Source organism: Erinaceus europaeus, chromosome 9 (genome assembly GCF_950295315.1).
Source record: "Erinaceus europaeus chromosome 9, mEriEur2.1, whole genome shotgun sequence".
Lineage (NCBI taxonomy): Eukaryota > Metazoa > Chordata > Mammalia > Eulipotyphla > Erinaceidae > Erinaceus > Erinaceus europaeus.
The window spans coordinates 18,610,485-18,621,382 of record NC_080170.1 but is presented as its reverse complement, the minus strand read 5'-3'; the positions used below and the strand labels follow the sequence as shown (position 1 = coordinate 18,621,382).

General features: G+C 41.6%; 1 protein-coding gene across 1 annotated transcript; it reads right to left on the bottom strand.

Annotated features, from left to right (window-relative positions):
- Positions 1 to 9,204: 9,204 nt before the first annotated feature.
- LOC103123451 (olfactory receptor 14A16-like) lies at positions 9,205 to 10,155 on the bottom strand. Its single transcript, XM_007534100.1, has one exon. The coding sequence runs from the start codon at positions 10,153 to 10,155 to the stop codon at positions 9,205 to 9,207; it is 951 nt and encodes a 316-aa protein (XP_007534162.1).
- Positions 10,156 to 10,898: the final 743 nt, after the last annotated feature.

Sequence of the window (10,898 nt, the reverse complement as noted above, 5' to 3'; positions counted from 1 at the left end):
CTCCTTCTCTATCTCTTCCTCTTTCAGTTTTTTTTCTGTCCTATCACACAAAATAGAAAAAAACTAAAAACTAGCAGAAGTGATTGTAGTGCAGGCACAGAACTCCAGATATAACCCTGATGGAAACTGAATTTAAAAAGTAATGAGTTGGGTGGTAGCACAGCTGGTTAAGCACACGTGGCGCAAAGTGCAAGGACCAGCATGAGGATCCTGGTTCGAGCCCCTGGCTCCCCACCTGCAGGGGAGTCGCTTCACAGGTGGTGAAGCAGGTCTGCAGGTGTCTATCTTTCCCCCTCTCTGTCTTCCCATCCTCTCTCCATTTCTCTCTGTCCTAGCCAACAATGACATCAATAATAACTACAACAATAAAAAAGGGCAACAAGAGGGTAAACAAGTATGTGTGTATATATATACTAAAATCTACTTCAGGTGGTCCTTTTCCCCTAGTGTGTCTATTAAACCATGTGACACAATGGTGTTACTTAAAGATACAGAATACCCTTTATTACATAAATCCATATTCAATGAAGGCTTAAGGACAGTATTGGGAGTTACCTTTCTTTGCTTTTTTTCCCCAGTGTAGTGGGAGCTTAGTTTGAACCTGTGTCACATACATGACAAAGGAATGTGCTATTAAGATTTATTAATGAGACGAAGAGAAGAGGGGGTAGTTAGCATCATGGTTATGCAAGGAGACTCATGCCTGAGCCTTCAAAGTCCCATGTTTAATCCCCTATACCACCATAAGTGAGAGCTGAGCAGTGTTTTCTAATGAAAAAAAAAAAAAGATCAATAAAATCAGGAAGAGAGAAATCAGTATCATTCTGGTACATGCTTTTGCATGGAAACAAACTTTTGCTAGTTCTTTAAAAATAGGTGCATCCCAATTTTAATAATAGTGTGATGTTGATTCAAATATAGCCAGTTCAGTGTCACAGAAAGCTCGGCAGGTAGAGTCCTACATCCAGTTTTGGTTCTTCAGTGAGACTTGGGCACTGTCCCAAGGCTCCCAGCAGGCCATTCTCCCAGGTAGAGCCAGATGTTAATGGTACCACCTGCTCCTTGTGAAGCCTCCTCTATTGCATGGTGCTTCCGTGTGTCGGCCATGGCTTTAACCCAGGTCCTCACATGTCAGAACAAAAATACTTGAAAACTTGTGTTCTGTGTGGTTTGGGTTTTTTTGTTTGTTTTAATCGGGTTATCTCAAGAGCTGACACGCAGTGCCTGGGGAACAAACACAAGGACCCCACACCTTCAAGCCTTGGGAACCCCTAACCTCCCCACCTTTGTTGTCAACTTTTTTTTTTTTTTTAGCTCTGGCTAATAAACACTTTTATTGCTGAAGCTTATTTTTTCCAGTTGCCTTAGCTCTGAAATTGCGATTAATTTTCCCATTCATCTTAGCTTTTTTTTTTTTTTTCCTCATCTCTGTAAGTAACTGCAGTATGATAGTCATTCAATACTCCATGGACATATTGAGAGTTTAGGTAGTCTACTCTGTGGTACAAACCATGTGTCTCCATGGGCATTAGACTTATAAACAGTCTTAAATTTAAAAGAACCAGAGCATAACTGGTATATGTGACAAATCAATGTGTCACCTCCTGGGCCACTCTCGGTAGCCCTTTGAGGAGTACAATCCTAAACAAAAAAGGCAGTGATGCACCCAGTTACACACGCACATGCTGAACGGCCCAGATTTGAGCCACCATTCCCCACCTGCAGGAGAACCGTCAAACAGGTTATTTCTTCCTCCCATAGGCCTCTGTCCTATCCAATAAAATAGAAGGGGAAAAGATGGCCACCAGGAGTGGTGGATTCCTAGTGCTGGTATGGAGCCCCAGCAATAACACCTGTGGCAATTAAAAAAAAAAAAAAAAAAAAAAAAGGGACTCCGGTGGTAGCACAGTGGGCTGAGCGCTCGTGGTACGAAGCACACGGACCGGCTTAAGGATCCAGGTTCGAGTCCCCGGCTCCCCACCTTCAGGGGAGTCGCTTCACAGGCGGTGAAGCAGGTCTGTAGGTGTCTCTCTCGTCCCCTCTCTGTCTTCCCCTCCTCCATTTCTCTTCTAAATAAGAAGATGACAACAAGAATAACTACAATAAAAATAAGGGCAACAAAAGGGAATAAATAAATATTAAAAAAAAAAAAAGGAAAAGAAGGCAACTACAGAATCACAGGACTTCCTAGTGTGACTTTATTAGCTCCTGTGCACAGAAATTTCCCCCATCTCCCACACTCATTTGTTATGTTAAACAAGGCACATGTCCCTGTCAAAACCACTTTGAAAACAGTCAGTTGGGGGGCCAGCGGTAGCGCACTGGGTTAAGCGCACATAATATGAAGCACAAGCACTGGAGTAAGGATCCTGGTTCAAGGCCCCAGTTCCCCACCTGCTCAAGGGGTCGCTTCACAAGTGGTAACGCAGGATAGAAATACTTTGGTAGTGTCCAAGATCACAAGGCTGAAGTTTATTTATCTCACTATCTAGAAACCTGAATTGTAAAGGTGGACCCATGACCCCAGATGTACTTCTAGAAATGGTCCTGGTGGGGTTTAAGCTGTTTCCCTGAGGAAAACAGAGTCAGATCCAACAGGTGGGAAATTGACCCTTCATACCTGTTACCTGGGTATTCTGAGGCATGTTTTCTTCCGACAAAAGCCTTGTTCATGTTGGCCCACTTCTGTCCGGAGACTCAGCAGTTTTTTGGGATTTTTGTTTTGGGATTCCCTGAGAATTAGTTGTACCACCAGATGCTGCCCAAACTGCTCTACCTCAAGTCCAGTTTGAGGGTTGGAGGAGCAAGTCTGGGAACACAGAGAAAAACACATTATATAAGCATTAGGTTAAAAGAAAAATAAAAGTCCTCCCCCCAAGTGGCCAAAGAGAGGCGCTGGTGAGCCAGAGGTCCTGCAGCCCTGTAAGCCCCAAGGCCAACATGAAAGCAAACCAGAGCCACAGTTCCAGGTACTTCCAAAGAAAGACACAAGAGGGCGCGCCTCCCCAATGCTGAAGTGATAAGGAGGCTTAGAGTGTTTATGTAAACACCAGCTCTCCTTGGGCTGAGCTTTTTGCAGGGCCATGTGGGTTTCCTGGGAGGAGGGATGTTGTGCACATCTGAAAATGGCTTAGTAAGGCTGTCGTTTTGCAGAAGGACTGGCCATACTGCTTCTTCATCTGAACATTTAGAAGAGAACTCTTGTCAAAGTCCCCCTGGCTCTGTGCCCAGGGCAAGACCCCCAGTGGAGACCCACATCCACTCTCCTAGGAGGGAGGGTGGCAGCGGGTGAAGGGAGACAGCCTCCTGACACTTGGCAGGGCTTGGACAGTGGTGGTGTGATGCTGTGCTCTCTCAATACATTTATTTAAAATGATGCGCTAATAAGGTTTTTAAATATTTATAAAGCAACTTTAGTAAATATAATTAAGAAAGCAAACACAAGTCACGGGTGTATCATTAGCCAAGGTAGACTTACTTATGATTTATTTGCACATGTCATGACTCTCTATCTCAGAATCCTAAGAACCTTGATGAATAAATGATCAACCCCCCCCCCAAAAAAAGCAGTAGTTTTCATAGGGAGGAAATCGACTGGCCAAATTATTATTTTTTTTAAATTATCTTTATTTGCTTATTGTATAGAGACAGACACAAACTGAGAGGATAGGAGAGACAGACAGACACCTGCATCCCTGCTTCACCACAGTGAAGCTTTCCCCATGCATGTGGGGGCTGGGGGCTCCAACCCAGGTCCTTGAGCACTGTAACGTGCACTAAACTGTAACGTGCACCACCTGGCCCGCTGGGCAAATTCTTTATGTTTCTTCTATAGTGAAAATGACTTCTTAGGAAATACAATGGGGGCAAAACCCTCACATTCATCATCTCAAGGAAGTAGTAAATACTAGAAATAAATAAAAGGAACCATGCAAGTTTTATTTTTAAAAGTGAAAAGTGTCAAGTTTATGATGCATATCAAGAGAGAACTGAATAAAGGGAAACATACACCTGATTCTACCGGGGAAGATTATAGGGGAAAACATTGTAGTTTCAATTGACCTTAAAAAAAATCTGAAATACAATGCAATTTCAAAAGCATAGTCAGAATGATTAGAAATTTTAAAAAATCTACTTGTGGGGGCCATGTGGTAGCGCAAAGGGTTAAGTGCACATGGACAAAGTGCAAGGACCAGCATCTGGGATTCAAGCCCCTTGGCTCACACCTACAGGGGCGGGGTCACTTCCCAGGCTGTGAAGCAAGTCTGCAGGTGTCTATCTTTCTCTCCCACTCTCTGTCTTCCCATCTCCTCTCGATTTCTCTCTGTCCTTTCCAGCAACCACAATGACAACATTAATAACAACAAGGGCAACAAAATAATTTTATTTATTTCTCTTTGTCCTATCCAAAGACCAGAATGACAACAATAATAACAACAAGGGCAACAAAATGGGAAAAATAGCCTCCAGGAGCAGTGGATTCATAGTGCAGCCAGGGAGCCCCAGCCATAATCCTGGAGGCAAAAAAAAAATCTATTTGTAATAAGGAAGATACATGTTAATTTTGAAACTATTTTGGAAAAGCTGAAAACTGGGCGCATTTACAAAAACAGAGCAAAGCCAAACATTTCTAAATTTATTTAAAATTTTTTAAATTAATTTTATTTATTTATTAGATAGACACAGCCAGAAATCTAGAGGGAAGGGAGTGATATGGAGGAAGAGAGAGAAAGAGACCTGCAGAAGTGTTTCACCACTTTGCAAAGCTTTCTTTAACCTGATTTCCTTGATTAATGACCTTCTGTTTCTCACTGTAACATGTGTGCTCGACTAGGTGTACCACCAGGCCCCAGGCCAAACATTTTAAAAGAGTGTGGTACAAGTCTAAAGAATACGCAGACTGAGTGAGTGAAGTAGAAGACTTCATCTAGTTACTAAACTGAAACTGTGAAAGAATCACGTGATCTTCTATATGGCTAGACAGGCCCATGAGAATCACAAATATCAAATAAAAGCTCTTGTTCAAGATAACGTGCTGTCAGGTGATCTTTTCCTTCCTACCCCCTTCCAATTTCAGTATACTTGTGCAGGAAATGTTGACTTACAGACTTTGTCATGTGCATTAAGTCTACACCCCCCTCAGAGAGGTCTCAGGATCCGTCACCCCTCAGCTATCATCATCATCCTCCAAATAATCACCTCACTCACTTACAGAAAATCCCCCCATCAGATCACCATCATATTTCTCAGCAGAAACTCTAAAGGGCAAAAAGGAATTGCAGGATATCTGTAGAATGTGCAGTGAGAAAGGTGTTCCACTTCTGTTTCCCTTTTGGCATTTCTTTTTCTTAGACATACAGATATGCAGAGCTGGCAAAAATTTATTGACACTGACTAGAATGGAGGGACATGCTTGAGAGAGCATGAGAATAAAAAGACACTATTCTGAGAGTATGGTATCTGTAACAGAATGCCAGACCCACTGCTTCCTGCTGGTTTGGATTCTGGTGGCACTGTGACACCATGTGCACAGGACAAGTCCCATAGCTCCATCTGTAAGCATGCCCTTACTGCTGTTACCACATCAGGATGAAGGAGCCAGACCCCATCCCCCAGCACCTGGCTTCCTTGATTAATGAATGACCTTCTGTTTCTGCTGGGATGTAACTGGCGTGTCTGCCACAAACTGGTGCAGACATGCCCTATGCCTCCCACCCCAAGCCCAGGCAGTATAACTCTGAGTTCTGTATCCTCACTGACTCCCAGGTTTCTGCCACACTGATGACAGGGTTGAGACACACAACATAGTGGCTCCCTTCTCCTCCCTGACTATTTTATCTGCTCTCCAATTTCTGTTTCTTGGAATCACTTCCCTGACTCACATCTCCCATTGCTCCAGGGGGCAGGGCAGGTAAGTGGCACAGCTGGTTGAGCATACACCCTACTATATGCAAGGATTCGGGTTCAAGCACCCAATCCTTATCTTCAGGGATGGGTAACTTCATGTATGGTGAATCAGTTCTGCACCAGGCTCTAGTGATAATTCTGGCGGCAATAAAAAAAAGGAGAGAGAGAAAGAAGAAAGGAAGGAAGGAGGGAGAGTGGGAAAGAAGAGAGGGAGGAAGGAAGGAAATAAGGAAGGAAGGGAGGGTGTGACAGTATTTATATGTGAGACAAGGAAACACAGAGAGTCTGAGAAGGGCCAACAGTGCGGATGAAGCAGAGTTGCGAGACAGAATGCAGCACAACTCGACTGCTTGGTTAGGTAAAGGTGAAGTTAAGTGGTCCACAATGATTGATGTGTGACTCCTAACTGGACAAGCAAGAAGGAAAGAAACTGAATGGAACTGGGGTTTAGAGGAAACAGGCAGCAATAGACATAGGCAGGTGTGTTCTGTAGGCTAGCCAGGCTTCCGTAGGAAGGAAACAAAATTTAAGGTGCTGGCCTGCAATGCAATTCTGAAGCCCCTTTGCTTATAGCCATTTACAAGGTATTTGAAAATCTGCTCCTGGTGGGAGGTAGAAGCTGCTTCCTCTGGGCTGTGACTGCGTGGAGCAGTATAGTTTAAGGGCATGCCATCTCTCCCACTCCAAGTTTATGTGTCAAGGGGCTTGACTCACTTAGACTACCACGGAATTCTGCTCTGGCATTTGTGAGCAAGAATGTTGGCCTGATGGAAGATTGGAGACCTCATGAGACCAGAGCTGAGTCAGCCCAATAGCCCCAGTCAAACTTTTAGCAGAACTGAGCTTGGACTGGCCAAAGATAAATGGCATGTCCCAAGAGAACTGAACTACTGAACCCCGACAGGCCTGGTTGGGATTGAACCCCAGAACTATGAAAGAAGAAATAATCTGTTTTTTGAGTTAATAATTTGAGTGGCTAATATTGTGTATTATGAATTACTAATGGTATACAGCTAATATTCCTGATGTAAAGTCTATTTAATAATGATTATAATAGATTTGTTGATACATGTTGAACTTTATAAAGTACTAAAATGTGTTCTAGTAAGTTGGAAGTAAGGTATAAAAGCAGGTCAAGGACAAAATCAAACTGAAAATTAAAAGTATAGATTTATAATTAATATATATTAAGAGATAGATTTAAAGAAATAGAAGCTGAAACACACTGCAAAATTCATCTTTTACAGCAGTGTAAAAGATGAATGATACCTACATTAGTGAAAAGGATTTTTAAAAAATTAAATTAAATTAAATTTTTGTATGTCTAAAAACTAGAAGAGGGAGAGGACATAGATGTTAGAACAGAGACGAAAAAACAAACATTAAAGAGCAGAAGCAAAGAGATATTATTTTGAAAAGAAAAAAAAATTGACAGAACTCTAGCTAGGTTAAAAAATAATGTAAGTACATACGTACAGACAATTGTATTTTACTGTCAATGGTAAACCACTAATACCCCAGTAAAGAAATTTTTTAAAAAGTTAAAAATAAAGAATTCCTTCAATTAAATTCTCAACTGATCTCTTAATTATGCCCTGGATGAATGTACAGGGGCAATCCTAAAGGAAGACATTATTTTACTAAGGTTATGCAATCCTTTTAGATTTGAAGGTAACAGTTAATTTTTTTAATCAAGTGACAGTGGTAGCAGTTCACTAATCAACCATGACCACAATGATGCTAGAGAATATCAATCTAACTCTGAAATGTTTGGTACCCTCATGAAGATAGTTTGGTATAAAAGTAAATGAATTCTATACTAGGGAGATCATTAGGTAGACCTTAGCAAATTCTATACTAGGGAGATCATTAGGTAGACCTTAGCAAATTCTATACTAGGGAGATCATTAGGTAGACCTTAGCAAATGCAAGTGGATTTGTTTACTTATAGTAGTAGCATTTCCTATTTTTAAGTGTCCTGCTAAATCATGTCTAAGTGGACACATGGTCACAATACTTGCTGACGCAGTAAGGTCTCTGGATTTTGTATGGGTGGAGACCAGAAGCTCATTTCCATGGTACACTGTGAAGTCATGTCTTCTTACGGGATATGATGACACTTTACCTCTTAGGATAAGCAAAGCAAGTTCTCCTGTCTGCCATACTTGGATGATTTAAGGACTTTTGTCCCAAGTCCATCTTCTCGGAGGGGGTTTGGAATCAAATGAGACACATGAACCCATAGGATCATCAAAGTTAATTTCTACACCAAAGTGTACAGACACACTATAAGAAACACATTTTTATTTGCACAGAGAGGTCATCTGAGGAGGAAGAAAGGTGGACTGTCAGCAGTGGAATAAGTTATAAACAAGGAAGTCAGTGAAAAATATAATTCTCAATATGAAGAAGACTCAGAAAAAGAACAAGATCGAAGAGTTATGCAATGTAACCCCATTTCATGTACAATCTTGTAAAACGTTCCCTCAGCAGAAATACACAATGAAGAAATGAAATAAATAATAAAAGAGTGATAAGGCTTTGGACTCTCAAGCATGAGGTCCTGAATTCAATCTGTTTTTTTCTCTCTCCTCCTATCTTTCTCATTAATAAATAAATAAAATAATTAAAAAATGATAATAATAAAAGAAATATACTAAGTAAGAAAGGACTGAATAAGTAAGAGCAGGAAAAAATATAATACATTACAAATCATTTCTGTGTTGTGTGATCTTGAGTTTATTAATAACAGAATAAAGCATTCCTGCTGAGCTTCTGATATGAATCATTGTCAGTCTTCAGTCCCGAGTCCTGAATAACCAGGGGCCAGAACAACTTGACCTCTTTTTGATGCCTTTGAGTCCTCCACCCAACATTGAATTGGCATGAAGAAAGAGAATCTCTAAAGTCAAGTCATAAGATGTAGGCAGCTCCATTGTAGCTAAGAGTATGTTAAAGATGAAACACACTTCCTGCAATGACAAGAAAATGGGCTGCTATGTGTGTGATTTCTAGGATAGTCATGTGAGAGCATGATGTATTTGTAATATGATGGAAAGAGCATGCCACTCAGAATTTCCATGCAAATAGAACCCTAATATATAAAATCAAGACAGGAAGCAGAACCATTTGCTTGACAATCACTAAGTCTCTTGTCCACTGCCCTACTCACTCTAGGTGTGACCTGCTAGGCAAGCATCAGTGAGCCTGCAGAAGTAACAAGGGAATAGACACATCTCTTTTGAAATGACCACAATCAGTAAGTGATTCACATTATTGCAATTTCACAGACTTGCATCAAAAATGCATTCTAGACATTCCCCCTGATATCATCTTGCCCAAAGCCATCTGCATATCCCTGTTTCTGAGGCTATAGATGAGAGGGTTCATGGTGGGAGGCAGGACAGTGTAAAGCACAGAAATCAGCACTTTCAATGAAGAGGAAGATCTAAAATTTTTGACTAAATATGTAATAATCCCAGAAAAGAGGAACATGGTCACCACAGTGAGGTGGGGCAGACAGGTGGAGAAAGATTTGAACCTGCTCTTGGCAGATGGGATCTTTAAGACTGTGAAGAAAATATGAACATACGACACCACCATTAAAATGAAGCATATGAACCCAAAACAACAGCTAGCAATGATGATGGCATATTCTAGAGTTTGGTCCCCAGCACAAGCCAGTATAAGCAGGGAAGGAACATCACAGAAGAATTGATGCACTATGTTGGGGCCACAGAAATGCACAGAGAATGTCCCTGCCACATGCAGGGATCCATAGACACAGCCACTGAGCCAAGCCACTGTCACCATCTGCACACAGGCCCCTCTGTTCATGATGGCCTCATAGTGCAGAGGGTGGCAGATGGCAGCATAGCGGTCATAGGACATCACTAGCAGGAGAGCATACTCTGTGCCTGCCAAAAAGATGACCAGGAAAACCTGAGAGGCACAGCCCACAAAGGAGATGGAGTGGCTGTTGGTCAGAGAGTTCATGATGGACTTGGGGACAGTGATAGATATAAAACAGATGTCGATAAAAGACAAGTTCTTCAGGAAGAAGTACATGGGGGACTGGAGCTGCTGGTCAATGGAGGTGAGGGTGACAATGAGCAGGTTCCCCATCAGAGCTGCCAGGTAAACCAGGAAGAACACAGAGGCACAGAGTCTCTGTAGCACCTGATTACCAGGGAATCCCATAAGGACAAATTCTGTTATGTTAGTTGTGATGGTTAATTTCTCAGGCATGATGGGTCTGTCTGCAGAAATAAAGATCACACAGGTAAGTAGAACATTCAGAAGCAGTCATGTGCATTTTATTTACTCCTCAATACTGCTCAATTATAAACAAGGTCTATTTCTTTTTATTTTCATTTTGTTGCCCTTGTTTTTTATTGTTGTTGTAGTTATTATTCTTATAGTTATTGATGTCATTGTTGTTATATGGGACAGAGAGTAATGGAGAAAAGAGAGCGGAAGACAGAGAGAGGGGGAGAAAGACACCTGCCGACCTGCTTCACCACCTGTGAAGCAACTCCCCTGCAGGTGGGGAGCCAAGACTAGAACCAGGATCCTTATGCTGATCCTTACACTTTGCATCATGTGCGCTTAACCCGTTGCACTACCGCCTGACTCCCACAGCAAGATGTTGTCCATTGGATAACACTGAGGATTGCATCCTGTACATCTACCTTTCTTAATGAAAAATATTTATTGCTGAGAGAGAGTTTCTCATAAGACAGAGACAAGAGAGAGAATCAGATCACACTTTTATACCTACAGTCCTAAAGACTGGACTAGGAATCTCAGGCTTATGAGTCCAGTGATCTACCAGTTGAGCCATTTCTGTAGTCTCTTGTTTTCCCTTCTTCAAGTACTAACATAACACATTGTAGCAAAATAACATAATGACTATGCAAGAAACTTTTATGTCTGAGACTCTGAATGCCTAGGCTTAATCCCTTGCACCATCATAAGTCAGAACTAATCAG